At 35.3% G+C, this 27,490-nt stretch overlaps 1 protein-coding gene across 1 annotated transcript in view; it reads right to left on the bottom strand.

Moving 5' to 3' along the window:
* LOC108722371 (GAS2-like protein pickled eggs) overlaps window positions 1–27,490 on the bottom strand; it is a 72,948-nt gene that overhangs the window by 34,753 nt on the left and 10,705 nt on the right. Inside the window, 2 exon segments of the mRNA XM_018447444.1 lie at window positions 5,978–6,475; window positions 20,779–20,968. Of these exon segments, the coding sequence (XP_018302946.1) occupies window positions 5,978–6,475; window positions 20,779–20,949 (669 nt within the window). The 5' untranslated portion in view covers window positions 20,950–20,968.

Here is a 27,490-nt window from a genome sequence, read left to right as displayed (position 1 = left end):
CTAAGTGATACGAATTACGAAAAGCAAGGTCGAAAGGTTCAAAAAGACAAAAAAATTGAAAAAGAATATCGTGAATACCGGTAAGAAAAGGTGTCTATGCTTTGAGGTAACTCCGTCGACTTTGCTCTTGAACTTGATACGAAATGGGCTAACGGCGATCAATACGAGCTTTCGGCGCTTGCGAGGCGAAGCTCGGTCTGGTACGGGTGGCGGTAACTTCCGCGAAAACTCGCGATAGAATTTACCGTGAGTCTCGTAAAATATTTACTTTGAAGTAATTTTTTCCCTGAACTGTTGTCTATTTGCAATACAGCCGTTCCACACAAATTATATAATTGTTTTATGGTAGCTCGTTTAATTTTTTCATTTTTTCTTTTTTATTTTGTTAAGTCTGACTGCAAAAACTAAGCTAAATCTTTGTAGAGAAAATATTATATATATAATTATAAAATATATTATTATAAAAATTAATAAATTTAATAAAAGTATGTATCAAATTTCTCAATAAACAGTTTCAAAAAGATAGAAATAAAGAGTAACGAGATAAATAGATAATAGTAAGGAATTTTTCAAATATATTTTGCAGCTAACTGTACAATACGGTAAGTCGCATCGCGATGATGATTAAAGACGCGCACTGAAAACGCTCGTTAAAGTGACGCGAACAGAAAATCCACGGTACGCGAACTCGCGGCACGGCTAACTGTTCCGCAAGATAAAAAAAATATAATTGCATATAAGTTTAAGAAAAAATTCTCCCGTCTTCTCGCACGCTGCGAATCCGCTTCCGTGATAAGTGAACGTGCTGCTGGCAACGACAACGCGCGGTTTCGCATTGCGCCATTTACGGCAACCGCCCGTCGAGGAAACGAAACACACACGCGTGTGACGCGTGGTGGTATGGAATTGCAGTTTACCTCAGCTATCGATTAGATTCAGCCTTGTTAAACGCGCTATCTTATCGTGGGCCGCGGGAGACCGCGGGACGCATCGCTGCCAAGTTATTGTGAATCATGGAAATCGTCCTCGAGCGTGCGAGCAGAAGTTTCGCAAATACATTAGGATTTACTTGTGAAGAACATCATAAAATATATCGATTTTGAACGATATAAGCGAAATCCACAGATAGACAGAAAATGTTGATATAAAAGCAAAATATTACAATCATAAATGAAAGTTTTACATAAGATTTTTACAGATAAAGTTAATATAATTTTTATAGATTGATAATTATAAATTTTATGCAATCAGCTAGTTATCATATATAAAAAAGTTAATGCAGATTTTATGGATTGGTAATTGTGAGGTTTATACAATTAGCTATCACAAATATGTATAAAATTAAAAAAATTACGTAAGTTCTGCGTGAAAAGTAAAAATTTCATCGATTTTCCGCTAAACAGAAAAATTATTAAAGAGTTATAATAACGTAAAAAAGTATTATATTTTATTATATGGTAATTCAACATCGTTTAATCGGTCAATGATTATTAATCGAAGACAGAAATAAAAATTATTCGATGAATAATTATTTATTATTAAACTTGATATACAAGAGATCTCATACAAATATTTCATACTACAACTCCTGCTATAGAATTATAGTATCTCGAACGCGATTAGGCGGGTTGCGGAGTTGTTTATATCAAACGCAACTAACAAAGTCGTAATGCTCGCGATAAGATAATACGCGTGACAAGAGCGAGTCTAATCGATGGACGGCGTAAAACACGTTCTTACTCTACGGTTCCACTTGTTTTCTTCTCTCTCCTTGAATCATCGCCGCCACACTGCCGCGAGGAAAGGCTTTAATGCAAAAGCGAATGCTTCGAAGAATGCACCTCCGCGTGTCTTGCGGCGCAAAGAGAGATTAGATTAATTATCAATAAAGCGGCGAGTTGCCGCTTTGAGCACTCCGACACTTGACACGAGACGACGTAATCGTCGTTTTGATTCAATCGCGATTCAACATGTTCTGAGCTCAGGGCCAATTCTAACGAACAAGATCCGTGACACGGTGTAAAAATGTTAATTGTTATTTTTCAATCAAGCAATCAAAAGGGCATAAAAGAAATTTAAATTAACATCAATATAATTTCGAACTATTTAAGTTGAATTCAAATCGTAAATTATCTTTTCTTTTTGTTCTCCTTTATATTCAGACAATTAAAAATTAAAACCAGCCCAATCCAGAAGATGTTTAAAAGAAATTAAAATTAAAATGAATATATTAAATATTTCAAACTATTTCAGATTGAATTCTTTCAAATCCTGAATGATCCTTTCTTTTTGTTCTCCTTAAATAATTAAAAATTAAACCAACCCAACCTGAAAATTAGAAAAGATTTTATTGAAAAACCCAAAATTCGTTTATTTACGACAATGGAGAACCCGCATCCGCGGATAGCGATCACGTAACTTTTTCCCTAAAGCAAACAGATTAAAAGTGGAAATTTTTTATCATTGAGGGAGAAATTTTTCACTTTTCACGTTTCTGCCGTAGGGAAAAAGTTAAATGATCGCTATCCTAGCATATTTTGTTACTTTCGCAACTAAGACGTGGTAAATATTTCTGCTAATTACGGAGCCGACAAAGCGGCTTTAGCTCGCCTTTACTTTATTGGAATCGGAGGGCACGCTTTCACAGTGTATTACTACTTAAAGCCGACGCGCGCGGCGTCGCTCGGCCTCCCTGCGGCGCAAAGTGAAATTTATCCGACGATATCGGCGTCCGATCGCGAAAATCGACGCACAATACGCTCGAACGGCGCCCATAATGACGGTCCCACGAGATTTACGGCGGTAACACGCGCTCGGTCCTACTATGCTGCACTGCTAACGCTTGCAGCGCTTACGCTATCTACCAAGGGTGTTAATGATACTACGATACTATCCAAGTATCCATGTTGTGCTTCGATACTTCCCTCTTCCCTTACAAAAATCTAATAGTGGCCAATTTAATACTAGCCAATTTATTACTAAAAGATAATAGTTAATTATTTGGAGACTAATATTAGGAGAACTCTAGAGAAAAATAGTGCTTTGAATACTTAAATAAGTAATTGATAACTGTCTTTCGAGTATTGGCCAGTATTAGATTTCTGTAAGAGTTTGTTTCTACATTGCAATCTCAACGGAGATTATGTGATATACTATCATGTCATACTATGTTCTAAGAACGATTCGTGCTGTCATTTTCTTGAAACGTATCACTTGTGATGTTATTAAGAATCAATGTCCGCATTCAGCAGAACATTTATCTTGCAACTGTTGGAAGTTTTCTTCGAGCTGATTGAATTATATTTTTAGATCTAGAGAAATGATTCAATCTTAATGAAGAAATCTTTCAACAATTGCAAAATAAATGTGCTGAATGTGGTTATTATCACTCCATATTATGTTTTCGAATACATTCATATTTCGTAGAATTCTTAACTCACATTCTACTATAAATTTTTCATTGCTAAAAACAATCTCTCTATGGATCTTTCTTAAAAATACTAATTTCTACATTAATAATATAATATCGTTATTTTAAAATATCTACCAATATTTCTTGTATGTAAAATCTGTAATTTAATGAAGTTTTATTACTCTAAGACCTGATTTTTCATTATCTGGCTAACTTGTGATTAAGCTTAACCTGATGTTTCACCCAATGGGTTTCGTTCACAATATCATAGATGAAGTTCATTGGATAAAACTCAGGTTAAATCTAACCACAAGTTAACCAGATAATGAAAAACCGGGCCTAAGATGGCTAAGAAAAATTGGAATTCTTGTATTTAATTTTAATTTGCTTCATTCTCCGTATCATTTTCATTCTGCGTGTGACGTATCTTTTACTTCATAGATTTAGGTATGACGGTTTTCTTCCTGTTCCCGTAAAAAGGAAAGATTTATTGCAACGAGCAGATTTATCGTAACATTCTAGGATTAAGTTAAAATTTTCTTTCGAAAGATAAAGCGCTCGTAAACCTTCCACGAGGTGTATACGCCACGAGCGTTTGGTGCCACGACATCGCGGGAAAGCGTCCTGGAATTCCTGTATGTGGCAAAGCCGCGACGTTATCGCCCGCCGCGGCGCTGTAAGCCCTGGGGAAGGAATTATTCCGCTTCGTGAAATGCCGCGATTTAGCCTCGCAAACACGTATGCCGGTCGCGTGTATCGCCGCCGGTAATCGCACGTTAGACACACTCGCGAGTCGGCTAATCCAACATTTTTAGCCAATACAAGCCGGTCTCTCGGTCGAACAAAATTATTATTATACATTGCACTGCCCTTTAATTGTAAAAATAACATAAAGTAACATTACTAGACAATCATATAATAATCAAATATAATTTATTGAGCAGTTTGATTAGTAATAATTTATCAATCAAATTATAGGTAATAATTGACATAATTCTAAGTTAAATATTATATATATATATATATATAATCCTTTCAAGTATTTCTCCTATTTTTCAAGCTTTTTATATACTGTTAAATTCATAACGTTAAATTATATTCAATTTAAATCTTTTTTAACCTTTTAAATTAGATTAAAATTTCTATAAGTCGCCACTGTTTCTAATCAATATGCCATTAATTTAATTAAACCATTTAGTTAAATTTAATTAAAACATTGAATTAAATTTAATTCAAGAACATGTAAATTTGATTCAAATTTAGTTTGTCGACGAATGTCGACATCCCCAGAAATATAGAGAATATTATGTTTCCATCGTCGGGGAGAAGTGTCGATGTATCGCGTTCTCCGCCAACGGCAGTGCAATTAACGTCGAAGAAATGGTGTTATCGCGACGCGGTCGTCAACGCGATTCGCGTGCACGACGGGACATTTAACGCGCCGTGCACGCGTCATCGTTACCCGTTAATTTATAATAAGCGGCCAACAATAAAATCTTGAATAGGTCGTGCGCATGCAGTGGGAGCGGTCGGCGGCTTAACCCTTTCTTTGCCAAGATATTCAGCGTATATGATCATGAAAAAAAAAGAAACTAAAGAAACAAAACATAACATATTGCGACTTAAAGTGCTTTAAAAAGTTGACTCATTTCCTTACCCCAAAAACACAATAACTCTGTTTTTTTTATAAACTTTGACGCGATATATCATTACCGCCATCAAAACATAAAATTAATGATAAAAAATAGTTAGTATGAAAACGATTGTAATCTCGAAATGTAAAATTTATTTAAATGAATATATATCGCACAGTTAAGTATAATTTCCAAAAATTATTCTTTTTTTATTATCTTTCACGATGTCATCGCAAAGTGCAGTCAATCTTACGGTACCTGATCCGAACGAGTAAAACTATCGACACTCCATTAAATTTCAGCACTGCGACATCTCTTGTTTCCGATCGCACGGCTCGACGTTGGCGTTAAGATCACCATAAATACATACGGTTGGACTAAAGGGTTGCGAGTTATTTTCATAGCTGTGGCACGTTACGGTCGTTCGAAATGATACGCGACAAAACGCGCGATTCGAATACGTTCAAAGTCGATTTAATCAGCGAGCCATCGGAATCGGCGCTGTAAATCGCTGAGATACTTCCAAACTACCAGAGTGATTCTAAGAAGCATCGCAAACATGATCGTTACTTCGAACTTTCGAAGCAATGTTTTGAGAATAAAAAAACCGAATTCAGAACATTTGAAATATAATTTGTTCAAAGTTTATGGGAAGAGAACTAAATAAAAACTTTTAGGTTTCTTATAAATGCTGATATACTGCGTAGATATATTTTTCATTCAGCCCCATCATCCATGTAGCATACTTTATTCGAGGAACGTTCTAAGAACATCCTTAAGATACAGGACATTCTCTGGACATCTTTAGGACATCCCTGGGAGGTTTGTACTGTATTTGCACACTTCCGGCAACGGAAGCGTGGAAATGTCATTTCTCGTGTCGAGACCTATATATATATATTCCAAGTACCAAGATCATAATTTCACTCACCAACTCGTGGAGAGTCTTGAGATCGTTCGTGACGATCTGCGGCTGCGGTCCGTATATGAGGCAAGGCTCCTCCTCGTACTCGTCATCACTCTCCTCGTTGCCGGCGCCATTCGCCGCTTTGTTCTCAGCGGCGATCTCGCGGTCGATCTGCCTCTCCATCTGCACGAGCAACGGCGCGAGCATGCCGAACTTGGCGCCGCGACGAGCCACCTCCAGCAGGCATAGTATTACATGTCGCTCGTTCTTACGCATTATCAGATCCTCGGTCTCAAAGAGTAGGCATTCGATGATGCCGAGGTTGTTGCGGCACCAATCGATGAAGTTGGAAACATTGTCGCGGGCAAAGAAGGTGCCGGCCTTGGCGTTCGGCAGGTACGGCACATCGCCCACCTGGCTCATCGGTAATGCCAGAGAAGTTATCGAGCGTGTCATTGGCATCTTGCGGGCTTGACGACGAACCACGTAATCCGTCGCATATTTCCGCACGTTATTTGCATGCTGAAAAGAGAAAAAAAAATCACTTTACATCATCTGATGCGGCGATAGAGATATGACAATTTTGCGGCGAAAATGACAGAAAGGCGAATTGCGTTTTTGCTCATTTTAATGGTCTAAAGCTTATGTCAACGATGCTAGAAATCGCTCCGATCATCTCGGACGGAAAAAGAATCGATCAATCGCATTAACACTAGAAAGACCGAGGTAGCCAATTTGGCTCCTCGCGAAATTCAAACTAATATAACTTTTTTCAATTTTGCTTCCACCTGATATCCTTTTGTGACTTTTCATCATTTTTCATGTTCTTAATTTTAGTAAAAAAAATTTTTAATTATATAAAATTGAATTTTTATTTAATTGCTTGGAGTCAAATTGGCTCTCACGATCTTTCTAGTTAATTTTCTTGTTAATCAAGAGTACAGCACTGTTCATAATGTCAAATTATATTTAATTTGAGTTACTTTTTATTATACATAGTATAATAATATGGTTCAAATAATATAAATTAATCAAAATTGTGTTGAGAAGGGCTACGAACCATAAATAATTATGGTTTGTAGTCCTTCTCGACACAATTTCCATTATTTTTTATTATTTCTGTCGCTATTGCTCCTACTCAATATGTCGTTAATTTAACTAAAACAATGAAGTTAAACAATTTAACTCAAGAAAAGGTATTATCTAAAATCTTAATGCCCTAATTTACAGCGCCCTGGATTGCAATTCATAATACTCGCATTTTAAGTTAAAGTGTGTTACGAGTGCATCATGTTTCATGCCTATAACAAATGTCGATATTTTATTTCTGTCGCTTGTATGCGCATAAAACGCGATATTTCATTTCACGCTATTCAACACTTTCTCATACATACACGTCGTCTCCTCTTACATCATGCGCACACATATGTACATATACGTTATTCAGATGCGAGACTTGACACGGCATCAAAATCCTGGATTTAGCGCGAGCATTGAAATGGCAGATGGCATCTGATGACCGTCATCCCCCGAGAAAAAAGACCTTAATGCAATATCACGTTATTGATTTAGATGAGTGCGTGCCACTAAAGAGATTCAGGATGCGCACGCCCTTGTATGTCAAATATAAACGGAGATGATGGACAGGAAAGTGTCCGATCGCGATTCGCAATATAAATTAAATAAAAGAAGTATAAATTCTTAAGAGGCATATTTAAAAAAAATCTTTTATGTTCGATAAATTGTAACTTTTAAAAATATTACAAATTTTATAGTCACGAATCTTTAATTATTATTATTTTTTCAGTATAGCGAGATCTAAATAATATCAAAATAAAAAAGAAATGAGTAGCAGTAATCGACTCTTCACTTTATTTTTCATTAGAATGCTGTTTTATTGTCTTTCTTGCCTCCAATTTGATTACGATCAGTACATATATCACTGACAATATTGTTATTTCATCCCTTTAATCTCTTTCCGTTTGCTCAATGCTCGTTTTCCGCCGAACATCTGCTCAAACGACCGTGTCAACTAACTGGGTGTTCGTTTTAATGACAGTTCGTTGAACCTCTACACTGTTCAAACAGAGTTGACGCGAGATGACTCGTCAGGAGGTATTTGGGTTACGTTGGGAAAAGAAGAACACAGAATACGATCCAAAAGTCCCCGACTTGTTTAAACAAAATCATATTTCGTCCGTGCAAACATCGCGCCTATACAGCGTGCGTCCGCTCACGTGCGATCAAGTTTCGAAGTTTGGCTAATCCACTGTTATTATGATTCTTGTTCTTCAACCATAGTTTTATAAAATTATTAAACAATTTTTTCAAAAAAATTTGCGATTAACTTAATTATCAGACAATTCTTTATAATTGTCGCAAAATTTTTTCAAAAAGTATAAATAATTACAAACATCATAGTCAAATTAACAATTATTCACTTATTTTATAATGTAATATTTACGGAAAGTCTTTGCAGCAAATTATTTTAGGCAGCAACCTACATTTTAGTTTCTATAATATATGTTTCAATTTCTTTATTTTTTTAAAAATTATACAAATTAGTACAAGTAACTCAAAATCGATAGAAGAAGAAAGAGTCTAAATATTTAAAGATAAATTTTTATGGTCAAATCACTTTTTTTTTCTTGCCAATGACAGCCAATTAATTACGTTATAAAATTCTCGTGTTGCTATATTAAATCGGAGACTAATACAATTTTCACGTATCTTTAACGCGTGATTGAAAGCCTTTTACGAAAGACCTTCAGTTAAGAGACGATCACAACGCGCATTTTACGAACTCGTTTTAGGGATCCCCAAGAAAACGTCGTATTTCTCGCCTGCACGTGAACGCCATAAGGTCGCGGAGCTGTTTACGCGCGCACTCCTCGACGCACACTCGTAAAAATCATATCTAACAGCATCCGGTTGTTTCATCGGCCTGTCTCAATACCTCCCGAGGGATAATATAGAGATTAGACGAGTCCGCCAACAGGCAGTTACAACCGAACGCGAGCGACGATAATGACATTCAACAGCCGGACCATTTTGTCGAGGACTCTTAAAACTGATGGCGAGAACGTTCATCAGTTAGAGAGATGTACGATTAAACCCAGGAATAAAAGCGACTGTGGCCCTTTTCTACCAATATAGTTTAATTTTAATCTCGGTTTAACTAACTTTTCATCTTTTTTCAGTTCTGAGAATTAGAAAAAGATAAAGAGTAAGTTGAACTGAGATTAAAGTTAATCTACGTTGGTAGAAACGGGCCTGTATCTTTCTTCATACTTAAGATAGAATGTGTGCGTAGAAAACGAAAGAGTTGAAATGAGCCATCTTTTAAAAATTTTGATGATGAAAGAAACCATTTTAAAATAAGAGAAGTCGTTCTTATCTTACATTAGTCTATCTGAGTTTTAATCATTCGTATAATGGCAAGACAAGAAATTGATTAAAAAACAAACACATGATTTATTTAAAAATTGATTCTTGGTAAAGATGGTCTTTAAAACGATCTGGATCATAAATAATATTTATATAACGATTGTCAATAATACAAAATAACGAATATTATTTTGTATTATTGACAATCTTATTTTATACAACAATCGTCCTTCGATCCAGCTCTGCTTTTATGCTATCCTTTTGATTTTTTATTTAAACAATAAACCTACTCGTTATTTAATATTAAAAATAATAGTCTCATTTTTTTTAATATTAATTAGAACAATTTTGTTTATTTCGTATAATGGCTACAGAAAAATGATTTTCATTGATTGTCATTAATGTACTGCGTTTACCTCCTCAATTGACATTATAGAAATATTGTTTTCTCTTAAATGATGCATTATCAATTCGATATCAAGCCTTTCGATGATGCGTTGAGCATCACTGGTGAGAAGAAGAGCCGCGCTTATAAAAGACGAAAAGTGGCGCATATGGTAATACGGTCGGCAGATGAAGCGACGGCAGGATGTCACATTACATGGCTCCTGACCCCTCTCAGTATCGTCGTCGTCTACCAATATGCCTAATGAAAATGGCCACTGCACATTCTACGTTTGTAAATTGGAGCGGTTGCGAGGCGATTCATTGCGCTCGAGGGGGAACGCGTACGAGTTAAACGTAACGCTGCACGGCGTGGAAGGAAACCAATGAGACGTAACCAACGAGAGCGCAAGTAACCATTACTCATAACTCCGTAACTTAATTTAGTCTTCGGGACCAGACTTACGCGATAAACCGTTGCGGAAATTTATGGCTGTTCGCGGCGCTGCGAAATGAAGCGGCGAACGTCGCTTATCAAAAGCATACACAGCGTGATCTAATTTGATTAAAATTATTATTAAATCTACGCGCTAAATAGATGTTGTGATAATAATGTTATTGATTATTACGTAAATAATTACTGTAACATTGTGCACTACAAAGTTGTTAATAATTGTAAATAATAACTGTAAATCAATTGTGATTGATTACTATCTTCAAGATTTAAAATGCAAACGTCAACTTATTCGATTAAAAAATAATAAATAATAATATTTTTCTAATGTTTAAAAAAAAATGAAAAAAAATTCTGATAACGTTTGCCAATTAAATGTATATCAATGTTCCTTACATAATTATACAGAAATTATAACAGTTTTATAAATTATTAGCAAACAATTGCAGCAGAGAGAGAATTACGCGCTGCATATGTACAATTTAGATTCCTGAGCGAAGTTAATTACTTTTCAGCCGGTCATTCTTGTAACTGTGACGAAATTCTTTGCTCAAAAGCGCGAAGAGATTCCCCGCTAGGATTGTTCGCGATCCTGTCGTTCCTGCGCGCCGAAGGTTAATAAACCTCGACCGTTTGTACTCCTAAGAGCAAGACCTCGCCTGGCACAAAAGCGTCGTGAATCATCCCGTGTTCTACACGCGCGCTGTAAGATGCCTTCCAAAGCGTCGCACGCGCGAACAAGTATGTAAAATCGTGCGAACGTGCCTTTGCGAGTCTTTATGTGGCTGCAGCCAACGACACGTCGCGAAGTATTGTACTTCCCAGGAAGTGATTCGCATGTCGCCATTGAGGTCAAAAGTGATAGATCGACGTTGAATGTTTCGCAATGAACATTCATGATTTAGTAAAAATGCAGAGAAAAATTCTAATTAAAAATAAACGAACAAGAAGATTCTGATCATATCAATCAGAATTCTATTATTTCAACTATTATTTTAACTATTAGAATTATAATAGATTCAATCAGAAAATTCTGATTTATCCATTTTCAACTAAAATTCCAATTAATGCAATGAAATTCATTTTCCAATGGTCTCAGTAAAAACACTGAAAAATAATGTTTTTATTAAACTAAAAAAAGGACTCAACAAGAATGGCATTTTGGTGAGACCGAGCTTATGTAATCAGAAATTGTCTTTGTCATTCTTGTTGGATTCTTTTGTTGGTTTAATAAAAACTCTTTCAGTGAAGGAGAGAGAGAGAGAGAGAGAGAGAGAGAGAGAGAGAGAAAAGGATTTGTCGCGAGATATATTTTTAATTGCAAAAAATATTATATTTTAATTGCGAAGTGTATTTATCAAATTTATCTCGCAATTAAATACTTTTATAAAATCTTGATTGATTTCTATTAGCTACTTTTGATGAACGATACCGATGTAACAAGACCTATCGGCATTCGCAATAATAGCCTATCAAAGAAACTCCATTGGATTATAAGACAAGGCATATCTCCCTAAGTGATCGCCCTAAATTACTTAATAGACACTTAATGTCGATTAACTGATGACCAATATAACAACAAGGGAGGAATATCTACCGCTATCATCTCAAATTATCCCGTTATCGTTATTTGCGCGATAATTTATCTAACAGTTATCTCAAAGGTTATCAGTTTCATTCTATTATAAATTATATTATTTTAAAAATATTTATACATATTATTAGAACTAAAAATTCGAATTAGCTTTTAAAAAATTTGGTATATAATTCCGAAAAATTGTTCTCTGTACATAAATAGATATAAATTATATTATCAGCTAATAGTATCATCAAATCAACGATAAATTTAATTACGATATTATTTCAGTTTCAATTTATGATTACGTTTCAACAATAAGCAACGCACAGTTTATATAACTGAAAAATGTATTTAGAATTTACATATAAAAATATATTATTAGACACCAAGATCTAGCCTTAATCATATTAACCCTTTCCTCACTTAAAATTGATTTATTTACATAATAATCTAGATTAACTTATTACTATTATTATTATATCATTTAAGTACTTAGAAAGTATACCGCTATCTATTATTTGCATCAATTCACTCTGATCTATTGATACCTTTCGCCCCTTGAAAGAAAACGTTCCGCCGCCTATGAAGAAACATACATCGAAAAGGTACAATGAACCTTTTGAGACCGCGAGCAGTTACGTGCGCGGACGTCGACATTGGCATTAAAATGCGTCGGGACTATAAAGGCGATCTCCGAAGGTCCTAGACCGCCCGTCGTGACTGTCGGCGTCGCAACGCGACGCGCCGTGGCGCCCGCTTGATTTTTCGCCAGCTATTTCCGTCCGATGTTTTTACGACGCATCCCTTGCACCGCATTTCGGAAGCGCGGGAGACACGATATATATTTAGGTTTGAAGTTGAAAAAGACCACCCCCGTGCATTCATCTCCGGTTCCGAGAGATTATGAAAAAAAGCATCCGGTCGCTCCGTAGACAAATATTCGCTTTCCTTGAGACAAAAGGAATCATCGGCGCGTCTCGAACGATTTTGGTCGCTTGAGCATGAAGTTTACTGATGCATCGATGTGCATCAGTAAACCCTGTTCTTTCAATATTCCCGGTGAAATTAAAAGATTTCAGAGATATATTTGTAGAAAGCATGTTTCGTCATTAACTCTCAAATCTCCGCTAGAATTTATATCATATTATTCATTATTCGATGTAATTTAGGCATTTATTAATATTCTTTATCATTTATATCATACTTTATATATTTTATACATTATTATTTACTATATCATATATTATTAAAATTATTATTTACTATATCATATATTATTAAAATTATTATATTATATAAAGTCTGATATTTTTTTACAAGTGAATAATAATTTTAACATCAAAATACGTATACCTGCTCTCTAATATAAAGCTATCTTTATATCATATTTTATATTTTATACGATATTATTTATTATATCATATATTTTTTAAAATTATTATTTTGACATTGATAAGAAATAATTTTGAGATGGAAATATCTACTCTTTACAACAAGTTTATATAATCTTGTACGCGAATGATCCTTCATGCTACCGACATTTCCGAGCATAAACAAGATAAAGGACTAAGAACTCTCAATAGAAATGCTAATAGATGGCAGGAAACGCTCTTGACCTCGCGTGTGTAATACATTTCCTTGATGTGAAATACGCAGGAATGAACGCGCACCAACCTTCGACGCACTTCGTTTTACGACGATCTTTCGAAAAGGATAATCAGTTTACAAGGACGCGAATCTGCGATCATTTCACATATATGTATTCTACACATAGAAGATAATATGAGAATCACCTTTGTCCCGCGAACGTGTGAAAAAACAGATTCTTGCTTACTTTATGTTAAGACAGATTGAAATATGCTATCCTACTTCTCGCGCAATTAACAATTCTATTCCAGATATGGTCTTAGAAGTTTCGCACTTTCTCTAAAAAATAAAAGTCGGATCAATTAACAGTCGAATGGCAACTGTTTTAATGTTGACAGTCTACAATTATGAGCTAATAAAAATTCTGTTTTACTTGGATTTATTTCACAGAAACAAAAAGAAAGGCTTTAAATCAATTTTCGAATCAATCCGATTTCACGCTTTTCTACATTTCGCGACGTCACAGAATGGCACCAATCGTCATTCCATTTACGCTATAATTCTACAACGGAATCAAGTTTCATCAGCTTTCCACTCAATTTCAATTAACTGCAAGAAATTTCAAGGTCGCCGACCTCGATTCCGTCTTCCCTTCCAATTCCTTCATATATTCACGTTATGATTACGTTTACGTTGCACATTTAGATTTTCTCCCGTGATCCCGATCAATAATTTCAAATTTGAATTTTCTATAATTTTGTTTGTGATTAAAATAACACGAAACGCATGAATTTTCTTTATAATCGATTATGCATAGTGCTAAGTAATTTTTTTTATCTCAGATAGACTTACATATACAAACATATAATATATTTTATATTCTGATGAAGTTATTCTTATATACAATTTAAATATATTACAAAAAAATTATATTAAAATTTTTTAATACTTCCTGAAGAGGATTTAAATTATTTGTTTACAATTATTTCTTCCAACATGAAGAATTTATCTTCATAACAGGAAGGATCACTACATTATACATGATCGATTGCACGTATGACATAAAATCGATCAGCTTTGCATTCATCATAGTGCGATCGATAACGCCAACTCATTGGAGGGAAATCGCCAATCCCGTTCGCATTTAACAGCTCTTTAGGTAACTGATAGATACACCGATAAACTCGGTTAACGAGCAACTCGTCGCCGAGAGGTAACCCGCTCTGCCACGCGCGTCAGAAAAGTCGACAGACAATCGTCTTGTCGGGAAAGCCGAGCTCGTAACTCTTCCGTTAATTGGCTCATTAATGCGGCCAGCTTCCTCGGATCCTTAGGATCGACCCCGATCTCGTGCGATCTCGACTTTGACTAACGCATTTGACCATCGATCTAGTTAGCCTATTAATTTATCCAAGTATAATGACCTGCTGGGTACCATCATTTCAAGCCGTATTTTTTGCAAGAATATTGCCAAGAATATTACACTTGCATCTTTTTTAATGCAAAAAAAAATTATATAATCGTAGAATATAATTATGAATAATAATTACACATTAATATAATGACGATTCTTTTAAAATTATATCATATTATCTCAAATTATATGGCATTATTTCAAATATTTCACTTTTCATGTAAAAGCACCTTATACCATACCAATTTTATTTGATGTAAAAAATTTAAACGACAAAAATAATACTTTTATTTTTAGGAAAAAAGTTTATGTACTCTTTAAATTATAGACAATCTTAATGGTTACATATCCACTTTGATGATTAAATCGCCTTGCTTAAACAGGCTTTAAAGTCTACAAGAGACAAGTTTCAGGACGCGCCCGATGTGATGCCATAAATTCTAATTCTGAATGAGAGAGAGAGAGAGAGAGAGAGAGAGAGAGAGAGAGAGAGAAGCGAGAGAAAAGAAGCAAATGGTAACAATTGCGGTTAATTAATCGCTCACACCGAGCATCGCCTGGAATTCCGCAACATAATCCAGAATCCGATAAGAAGAAGGTCACTCTTCTTCCTATGTATTTATACAATGTTGGTTATGGAATTATCATATACAGTATCGAAACGACGTCGAGATTGGCGCGAAACGGCATCGACTCGGTGTCCTTGTGAGAAAACCACCAGATAATCTTCCAGAGCTACGCCTTGCGAATATACACTCTATTTAAACGTAGAACGTAAGATATACTACTCTTCAGAGTAAAAATCTCGATATGGCATTTTATAAAAAATTAATAAATACGTTTAATTTAAGAAAAAGAGAAAATAAGGTTAAAAATAAGTATAACACGAAATGATCGATTATTTTCATTCAATGTGACGTAATTGAAGTTAGTATTTTCGGATCGATATTACGCACAGCGTTCGGAGATAGTGCCAGTCGATTTCTATATAAGGTTCTTCATCGGAGTGTCCAGTATTTCTCATTTCCGACAGGAAAGGCCACACGCCGTCACTTCTGACTCCTTTCGCTTTCGGGATATCGCGCGATCGTGATTAATAAGAATTGCCTGTCGACCTTTTACCGTATGACAAGTGCCATTCTCGAATTTGCTTTGAAAAATGCTTCTCACGTGGCGATTTCGAGGACCTCCATCATAAACAGTCAAGTTTGTTTTCAGACTATTTAGCGAAAGACATCTTTACAAATTGAATCATCATCGTTATTGAATTTGTCATTGTCAAGAATCGCTGGGTTATAAATTATTTAACAGTAAATATATTCTTCGTGACGTTAATTTTTATTCAACAATTTAAATTTATACGTATACATGTCATATTAAAATTTTAACTTTATAAATCGTTGTACATATTATATTATGTACAACGATTTTCCAAAACTATCTGTACAGAATTAGAAATAGTTCATCATTACAGAGGTATATATGAAGATGTTAAAAATAAAATACTATATGATATTAATCCCCAACGGGAAAAGAAATGAAAGTCTTCGAGATAATAAATTATCTCTTTAAATTGACGTAATTAAATTAATGTCGCGAGAACAATATTATATAAACAACACTGTCATGAATCACAAAAGAAGTTATTACTAAAAAATTATTCGAGACAAAGAATTTAAGCAATTCAAGTGGAATTAAATGTTTCTTGAGTCCATCGCGTATAGTAAGTTTTGAAACGTATATATTGCATGTAGGCGTCTGCCCCACTGTAAACAAAAAAAATCGCAGCTTGTAAAAAATTTATCGCGAACGAAAGAAAAGAGAAGGAAAAGTAGAAGAGAGCCTCTAGAAGTGCCAGTATCGAGAGCACTAGGATTCCTTATCGTTCCTCGTCGTGCACCTTATTATATTTCCCGTCTCACCACTCGTCATGGCTCGTAAAGTCGATATATGCAAAAGCACTGCTCCTTCCCCTGCCTCGCTCCTTTCTACCTACTGCTGCAACCCAATCTACCCCCTGCCACAGGTAAGAAATTCCAGCACTTCACTTCGAGATCCGCCGTAATCCTTAGGCCCGATTCGGATCCCGCCTCACATCTCGTTCTATAGCTTGAACATGTCTAATGTTCGATGTTGAGACTTATTGTTCGCTTTTCAATCATCGTTTGCAGTAAATCAATCAAATTTAAACTGCACAATGCATTTAATATGATTGATATTTTTAAAATTCCTCTACTTTTTAATTATTATTATTATGATCTCTCGTTTCTTTCAAAATCTGATAAGTATATATTAATTAAGTCTAGTTTTTTACTTTTTTACTAACTTGTAGTGAGACTTAACCTGACAATAATGTAAAACTTTGCCTAGCTATGATTAATCACTAAACTGATGGTTTTATAGCGAGTAACTTTTAAAGTTAACATTACAAAACCATTAGTTTAGTAACCATTAGCTAAAAAAATTTTACTTTTTTAAGTTATTCTCTAAATTTCCAAGAGTGAAATCTTACTTCAAAAAAGAGTGAAAATCTGCCACTTTTATTCAAGAGAGTGCAAATATTTTCACTATTTTTCAATAGTGGCAGTATTTTCACTCTTTTGGAGTCAGATTTTACTCCAAAAAATTGAGAGAAAGAGGGCGGTATTCATAATCGATTCTTACATTCAAGACCATCTTAACCTTTAAACTGCCGGCATTTTTTTGTTAAAATAGTGGTTTTTTCTCGAAATTTTTTTTATATAAGTAACATACCCATGGTGCAGAATATCGAGATTTGTGCAGAGTCATAAAAGTGGCTTTCCCGGCAGGGATCTACGACCAAATAAAAAAAATTTTTATTTTCTCAAAAATAGTGTATTTCAGGGTTCTTGGTATCGCTGATTCTAATTCTGAGCATAGATTTAGGAAATCTCGAACCCTAAACGTAATATTGACAACATAAATGAATATAAACGTATAGACTCATGCAGAGAACTTTCCTTTAGTATTATATCCAGAGCTAACAACATAGACGTAAAAAGTTTATAGCTCCTTTTTGACTTTTCTTTTTTGTTTGGTTCTTAAACTTATTTTTTGTATTTTTTTTACTTTTTCTTGTTTTATAATTTTTTTAAATATTTTTTACTTTTTTTGTATATTTTTCAATACTTATATATTTTTATATATTTTGGGCAACGTACACATATATATGTTTAATACAATTAGTATTTAAAATGCCACCAAAAATGGTATTTTAACCCACACTCACAGGAGCCACAAAAGTGGCTTTCCCGGCAGTCTAAAGGTTAAGTATAGTCTTAAGATGTCACGAACCAATCAGAGGACCGTATTAGCATCTTAAGATATTAAGATTTTGAAATTAGGGCTCAGACAAAAGATTCGAACATGTTGAATATTCGATCTGTTCGAATAGTTTGAAGTTTAAAAAAATGAGCATCTAATTCGAATATTTCGAACAGTTCTAGCTTAAGCAATAATCAGTATGAAATGTCAATTCGTTATGTCTGAAGTTCAGATGGTTCGGACAGTGAACAAATATAGTATGCCTTGGAAACAAAAGAACAGTTAAATAAAATTCCTATATTTATCGATATCGTCCTAAAAATATTCTGAGCCATCCTGGATATATTCAGGATAATCTTGAGGACGATTTGTAATGTCTGAGTTCGAAATGTAATAATTTTGAACTTTCAGCTCTGAAGTGAGTTAAAATAATTCGAACATACAATCCGAACTATTTAACGTTCGAACTTAAGATTCAAACTGTCCGAACTGTCAAATCGTCTGATGTTTTCGAGCACTACTTGAAATAAGAACGGACTCTGAATACCGGCCTAAGTGAGATAAAAGTCTAAATCACAAGTTAATCGAATAATGAAAAACCTTAATATTATAAGTTCAACTTAACGTTAAAGATTGTCCTATTGGCTCACTCACCTGAATCGGGCTTTAAGCGCATACTCGATGCACCCAATGACTTTCTCCAAGTTGGCACATAGGGAGCGTACGCATGAACCGTGAACGAGCTGCCGTGGTTTTATCGTCCTCTGCCTACTCTAAATATTTCTTCGGCATAAATTTATAACGACGATGATGGCGCTAATAACGAGCGCGGCCTAGCCGATATCTCGGAATTTATATGAATGTCGCGCTCAACGTTGATATCCGTCGCAGGTCCAGTGGGTGTTATGGGCGTGCGACGGGGCCCGTGGCGATGAATGGAGCTCGTTTCGATCGGCTCGAGTAGTCGCGGATCGTCATCGGTAGATCAGTGAAAGTCGACTCAAACCTCGATCCGCGGATCGATCCACGCTGGATTGCGATTGATCGGGCGCGGTATCGTTCCAGGAACCATTACGGATAAAATGGCGATGATAAAAGTATGAGAATCCACAGCATGTCGGACGGTCGTTTATCGAATAACAAATTTTAATTAGCGGATTATAATGACGCATTGCGCTTGCACTGACGGCTCTTTGCTTTCCCGCGTTCCCAATAATGAATCAGCCGATAATATTCACAGCCAGCGCTGTTCTATCGCCTCGACACTTATCTCGGTTCACGATTGCATACAAACGTGCAAATCTTAAACCCATATTTGAGCGTCGCGATTGCCGACCGCATTAATCGGGTAATTAAACCATTACTCATTGTGTCTCGTATCTTTTTTAAACGCTCCAATTTGCCGTGCCCTTAATGACTCGTTAAAATTGCTTTAATAATACCCGAGCTAATAAGCTGACCGTGTATACCGTCGACAGCCGATCGGTCACGCTTGCGAATGACTACTCTATTCGCCGCTACATGTTGAGTGGCATGGTCGTGTGGGAGATACAGGTTGTACGCACACGTCTGCTTTTTTAATATTTTTTTGTTTCAACACCGCGCGTCAATAAAAGTCAGTGATTTTAGCATACAAGTTTTACTCGTTGTCGCTTATTGACGAAAAAGTAACACGTGTTGTCACATGCATAATTTCAACTTCGTTTAAGTGGTTTAGGTAGACATCTATATTTGCTATTACATGTCTGGTGAAAAAATACATTTTTACAGTAAATATATCGAAAAAGAGAAAGAAAATATATACGTGCGCTGTTCGTATTTATTTCTAAAAATATAAATGGCTAAAAATATTATTGAAATAATTAAATAAAAATAATTAGATTACCAATAAATTACTTTTACTTGTTAATTAATAAGTGAAATTGAATTTCAAGTTAAAAAAAATTATAGAATTAATACAACAAAAATTATTATTTATGTACTCGTGAATTTTCATTATCAAAATAATGATAATGTATTCATAACGTTTTAATAAGGATGAATAAAAACAGCTGGAGAAATAAAAGAGTTTTTTAAAGACACATTTTACTCGTTCTTCCCACTTGCATTAAGGTCAATCGTAATTCACGCCACGCAGGACGAAGAGCTTCCGCTGGACGTCATCCGCATCCTTCTTCCTCCTTGTCACAGTGCACGCATGTGCAGCTTTTATGCGTCTTCAGCGCGTGCCGCGTGTTTATGAATGACGCTAATGTTTCGACAGGAAGCTTCATATCCGAATTTCAAAGAACTGATTTAGCATGACCGCAGTTTTTCCTGCACTCGCATCCGTATCTAATGCTTATGTCATCAATATTATGCTAATCTCTATTATTCAGAGTTCTATTATTAAGATTTGCAGCTTACATTGCTTCAAATAACAACTTACCGCAAAATACTAAGGAACTTCTAAAGAAATCACGTCGCTAATGTATTTTCGCGATACTTCGTATAGGCGGATGTTTACCAGCCGGCGAGAAAATAAACGCGGAACGAGCGGGAGAACCGTGACAACCGTGTTCTAAGATTGAGGTCAATGGGTATATCGCGATTGCAAGAGGAATTTTTCAACGACGATAAGTCACAGATAAGGATCGACTCATAACGAGCGCGGCATGGCGAACGTTAAACCGCACGGACAATCGTGCTTCCGCGATAGTTGTAAGTTGACAGGCAAATCATTATGACACACTCACTTTGCATAGAGCGACGCCCGTGTCCAGTCTGTCCATGAAATTGTCAAGATTGATCCTGAGCTCTGGATACAGGGCGTTCAGCCACTCCGCCAGGTCCTCCTTCATCGCTATTAGGTACTCCTCCGAGGACTTGAAAGGCCTGTACGACCTTCCTTCCAATAGCACCGACATGATTTCAATGATACGGAAACTGAAAATAGATATTAACTTATATTAAATTTTTAGTAAATTATAAATTATATTAAAATAGAATGTATATCAAGTTTATATTTAGAGAATTATTCATTTTTTTATTTTCCCTTTTGCTCTTCTATTTTTTTATTTGAATATTACAAGCTAAACATAATGTCGTGAACACTTTCAAATTATTGTTAATTTATATCATTTGCCTGAACATTTGAATATTATATTATATAATAACTCAATAAGATATATCTCGTTACATTTATACATCGTTTTATATCTATAAGTTTCCAAGTTTTTGACTTTACACTTTTTATTTAGGAGCTTTGCGACTTGTATTTTTTCACCTGCACTTGTTTAGAGTGTTCGGCGAGAACCGAGAAGAGACTTCGATGCTATCATGACAAAAGACTTCCGCACCTTTTTAAATCCACGTGGACTTCAAAAGGACCAAACGTGACCCTATGATTGCTCACAGCTCGAAAATGGGCCTTTAAATATAATTTTCAGATCTTTTAAATTCTTAAAATTCTTCGATTTTTCTAACTCCTTAACGTTTCATTCAATCAAGTAATGAATGTTTTCCTTATCTGCATTTATCTTGTCTTTTTAATAATTTTTTTATTCTGAATTAATTTCTTGTATTTTATTTATTTTTCCTCTCTGCATTTAATATTTAGATACTCTCTAAATCTGAATCAGTGGATAATCACTGATATCAGTGCCAAGTATGCAACTGGTAATCAGTGAATTAAATGTGAGATCTCTAACCTAGCTAATCTTTATTATGTGATCTAACTACTTGTTTTAGTGCTTAAATTCAATGAATATGGTATTGGAAAATTGAAATTAACGTACAAATATCAGTATTTTAGTTATATAATGCTCAAATATTCTTTCTTTTTTAGTTGAACTTCACTGATTATCAGTGTCAAGTATGCCACTGGGTAACTAGTGACTATCCAGATTTAGAGAGTATGTATACATTTTGAATGCATAAGATATAATATAATATAATTTAAATTTAATTGCATTTAATATTTATGGTTAGTTAACTGCATCTACAATATATATTGCATAAATTTTGTAATCGATATGCGTTCCATTAAAGTTTTATCATTTTTCAACTCTTGAAATATTCCGGATCATAATCAACGATTATTAATCGTCCGACGAAAGCTACGTTCGCCACGCACGAGAATTGCAATGTGCCGCCGCTAACGGGGCCCCGATTCGTTTTCTCACGCGATATTTCCACGTCCAGATACCGTTGCGTATGCAAATCCGCGGGCATTATTTCGCAGATGCAAGAGGTAGATTATAAACCGTCCGATGAATAAAAATCGCGGGGCTCCGCCAGACAATGGCCACTCCGGGTGTCTCTGTTGACAATGGAGCGGTCATCCCCGTGATGTTTTCCCCCATACTCGTTATACAACCACCCTTTACGTATATACGTATATGTATAAATACCTATTGCAGTCTGCCATGATACTCCCCATGTATGATAAAGTCACGATTGTACGAGATACAGCTTAACCGAAAACGTAAACTCTGTCTATGAACTTTGTCGTTGAAGCACGTGCATAACTTGAATTATTTGTATGTTTACGTAGTAATATTACATATTACGTAAACCTACAGCAGACTTACTCCGAGGGACGTCCTAAGAACATTCTTCGGACATAAAGACATCCTCTGGACATTTTCAGGATGTTCTTGGAAATCTGTGTTGTATAGGAAGTTTTTTCTTTTCTTCAAAATTCTCTTTGTTACAAAAATAGAAAATTTAATTGTCTCAAAGAAACGAATAATATTTCATAAATATTTTTTTCTGTTGTTTAATCGTATATTTATTTCTGAATGAACAAACATACTTTACGTACATTCGCTTACGTTCTGTCATGCATTGAGTCATTCCATTGAGTTCCTGCTACGTTTCCAGAGCGACCAGGTATATAAATCTCCATCAACAGCATTGTGCGCAACTCGTCGAGTAATGTACAGGTAATATCGAGAGCTCGACGAGACTCGCGGTGTCGCAAGTGAACTCATTGTAAGACATGGTCGCTCCGATACAGCGACTGAATAGCGTCGCGTCGCTAAGGATGACGTTTTGGCTCGAGTTTCGCTGAATAGAAATCTCTGGCAAGAGCAAGAGAAGGGGGGGGAGAGAGAGAGAGAGAGAGAGAGAGAGAGAGAGACGAGCAGAACTTAGGTATTTGATAAATAAGCCTACGCCGCGCGTCGTCGCGGATTAATGAGTAGACATTGCGCCAGTCGAATGGGCACGGATGAATTAATGAGTCTGACTGTATTGCCGGGTTCAAAAGGAAGTCCACGACAACCACGAGATCAGTGACCGTCAATAAATTTCAGAATGTTTGCGTGAATGAACAAAATTAACGTCGATTTTTCGCACACGGTAAAAGATGTTACTGAAAATTGTGTCATTTCTATATTTGATATTGAACTATTAATTCTATATATGCACAATATTATATAATTAACATATATTATTCTCTTTGAAGAGACATTTAGGGCAATGTATGATACAGACTTAGAGAGACCCTCTAATAAGAGTCTAGATATGAGACAATTAATTTCCGTCATGTTTTATCAATTTCTGAGAGAGAGAGAAATCAAAGAGAAAAAAAAAGGAATAGAGAATGTATGCCCTCTCTCGCCTGATTTTGCTAAAACTAAAAACACTGCATACAAAAAGCTCGTGTCCAGACTCTTCTTAGAGGGTCTCTAATACAAACCAGAGACTCTACAGTATGCGCCAAAAAAAATGGACTCTCACAACTAACACTTCAGTCGTCGGTTTAGTTAAATAATGTGGACGGGGGCAAATTTGATTATAACACAAATATTTTATCCTTCTATCAAATATTTATTCAATATGATTTCCTTTAATTGCAATCACTGCATTACTGTGTCATACTCAGCAAACATAATAGTGATTAAAAGAGAGTTGCATTTTTTTTGGCGCATACTGTATAGTATATACATACACATGTACGCTTATAGTAGTACACACGTACATTAGTAGGTACACATATTACACTATAGGGTTTTTAAAGCCAGTATTAGACAATAGATTGAGGTTAAGATTGAATTTGATCAATCAGAGCAAAGTTCATTAAACTTGATATTGGTTTTCTTTCTTCTAATTAGTTAAAATTAATTTCACAATTTCAATAGTCTGATACAGACATAATATAGACATATTTTTTCCTTCCCACAATTCTGAGGTCATCGACTAGTGTGTGCGAAATTAAATATTCCCCCCGCTTCCTAAACATCCTATTTTCCAACCGCCGGCATGCACCGACCGGAGAAGATAATCGTGGGAAATAATCCGTCGCAGATGCGCCGCCGCCATAATATCCGACTGCGATAAAACACTCCATTCATGGGACCCCACAAAACCTCGTTTCCATGCGGTCTGGACCCTCCTTAACTGAACGAATCATCCTCAAAGATTGACTAAAATTAACTTGAAAGAGTCATCTTCAAGATCAGAAACTGAAAATCACTTTAAGTAATATACAAACGTATAGTAAAAATTATTTAGCAAAGGATTAATTGGAAAGTTAGGTTCCAAATTCAAAACATTCAAAGTTAAAGAATAAAATATGCCGTCGTCTAGTCGAACTTTAGAAGAAAATATCGGTTCCGATTTTTTTAAGAGATCCACAAATGAAGATAGATTCGGTGACTTTGGAGCCGGCACTTCTCATCCCTACGCATTTAAGACCATAATTTATTAACGTCTACAGCATTATGCAAGGAATGACGAAGGGAGGAAAAGGAGAAAGAGAGGAATGAAGAAAGACCGGCGGGCACGAGAAGGGGATTAGCACGTAAACGACGCAACAGCGGATCGTAAAGAGGCGAGAGATGAGGGATTCGTGCGTCGGCAGCCACGATTGCGGGATTACGGTTTACGAAAGGTGACTGCGAAATGTCATCGTATCGTGTTTCCCGCGATACAACGCACGCGCTCCTCGTTCGCGCGCGTCTCGCCTCTGGCGGCAACACGCCCCATGTCGACGCCACGCGTATACTGCATCGGGTGCATTATTATGCACACAACGATTGAAAATGCCAAAGTTTAAGTCGATAGCGGCAGCGAGTGAATAGATCGATCTGCGGACCGCGGAAACGGCTCGTCTGGAACAAACAACTTGAGTTGTACACCTTATCGATCCTCTTTTGGTCTGATATTTTACAATACGCTTATCACGTATCCGTGAAATTCTATATATTCAGATATCTTACCAACTTGATAAAATGTATCACGTACGATATGATACAGCTGTACAGTTCGACTTTCAGTTAGTGACGCGAACGAGTAAAAGCACAATTTTTTTATAGCACAGAACTGTTAAATTCATAATTTCAAATTATACCCAATTTGAATTCTTTTTAATAATTTCTACAGATCTCCACTAGTCCTACTTAATATATTGTTAATTTAACTGAAATAATAGAAACAATATTCTTTATTTTAACCGCATATGTGAGAACACAATCAATACTATAAATTAAATGCCTGTAACGGTCGAAACTGGATCTTTAGTGTTTAAATAATTCAATCTTGAATTTACTATATATATATATATATTATATATGTACTTGCATATATACCATATTTGTAGTCCTTCGAACTGCGCGCCGAATTGTTTTTCCAGACTATAAACGCAATTAAACTACTGTAGTAATATCGCGAATTAAATTGACCCGCTTTGACCGAATATGACTCTCTTTATTTATTTATATTGAACATTTCTCAGTCCATTTTCATTTAATGTTATTTAATGTTTATTCATTTCAGTTGAACAAATTCAACTGAAGAAACATTAAATTTTAGTTTATTATCTACTAATGCATGTGTTAATGACACATTGTTTATTTTGAAACCAAACAATTCAACCACAAAAATGGATTTATTTACATTTCGATATACATGGAAGTTAAAAATAACAAAATGTTTTTTAGCTCAAGGGATTGAGTTACCTTTGCCTTTTTGATAACAGTGACTGTGTTATTGGAATCCTTTCTATAAATAAGTATATCGTAGAAGTATATCGCTACAAGATAAAAAAATAACTCAAAACACTCGGCGACATACATGGTGGGTGAAAAACGAGCGAGCATCTGTAGGTGACTGGTGGCTAATTTACAGGCTAATTTGTGGCATTTTATCGCCATCCGCGAAAGGGCGAAGGCGGCAGTTGCTGAATCACAGCGGGGTTGCGAGTGTGTAAAACGTCGTTGCACTTTACGAAGTTCACCGTGGCTTTCATAAATGTCGGTGCACCGAGGAATCTATTAGGGATGCACGCGGATGCACCGTGGAATTTAATCCTTAAACACGCGCGATTCACGCGCTATCTTCGCAGCTAGGCGAAAGGCGTTTGGGAATTGATAGCGTCCTCCTTTATTTCGCAAAGTGGTTAACGGGATTTTATGTGTTCCTACGCACGATCGCTCGTTTCACGATGAATAATCGATGACTTTGCTAAGTGCTAAATAGTAAAGCGTGTTTCCATTTTGGCGCCGGAGTAACATAGATGTCGATTATCGATATTAGCGTTGTCAACCTTACCGTATTTTATTTATGGCACAGCTAGAGCTTTATAATTATGTGATATTACCGTCTGTATAACTAGCGTGTTTTTTTTTTTAGATACGAAATTCCGTTATGACGGATTCTAATAAAAATCTGCATCTGAAATTACAGTGTTAGTTGAAACTTGAATCTTGAAGTTCGAAACGTGAAACCAAGTTTCGCTGAAATTTATAGGATATTTATAGAGCGTTGAAATAACATTTTTGAATCTTATTAAGAAAAATATTAGAATACACATAAATCTATAGTGTCAATTTGAAACTATGTAGTGTCAAATTTAACCATTGTTTTAGTATCAAATCACAATATATTGAACAATGGTGACTTAATCCTAGCTATACACATTAGAATCTCTTCCCAGAAACCCCAATACAATTTGCTAAATTCGACATTTTTTTGTGTTTCTGAACTTTTCTTTTTCTTTGAACCTATATATCTTGAAGCTCCTTAATTCTATCGACCTTTACACATTATGGGCTATTCTTTTATCAATTTTCCATCGATTGAACAAAAAATTAATTGAAATATATTCATTTTTACGAAAATTTCGATAACAAATATGGATTCCAGGGACCTAAATGTGTATCAAGTAAAAAAAAAAGTGTGTATAGGTTAAATTAGCTTAAATTTGACACTATAGATTTAATAACAGTGTAGGAATGTACGGAACATTAAGGTAAAAATATAAGGTAAATAGCCCAGTAGCCGGACGTTTAAGCGTTAGGTTCTCATAAATAATCCAATTTATAATATCAAAAAGGTTTTTAATATAAATATTTGTATTCATTTGAAAATTCAAGATTCCCTTAAGCAAGGAAAAATTATTTGAACCCACTTATAACAATTATTAATTAAAATATTTAAATAAATAATAGAATGCGTCAATGT

Source organism: Mycetomoellerius zeteki, unplaced genomic scaffold (assembly GCF_001594055.1).
Source record: "Mycetomoellerius zeteki isolate Tzet28-1 unplaced genomic scaffold, Tzet1.0 scaffold105, whole genome shotgun sequence".
NCBI classification, from domain to species: domain Eukaryota; kingdom Metazoa; phylum Arthropoda; class Insecta; order Hymenoptera; family Formicidae; genus Mycetomoellerius; species Mycetomoellerius zeteki.
This window is presented reverse-complemented; position numbering and strand designations above follow the sequence as displayed.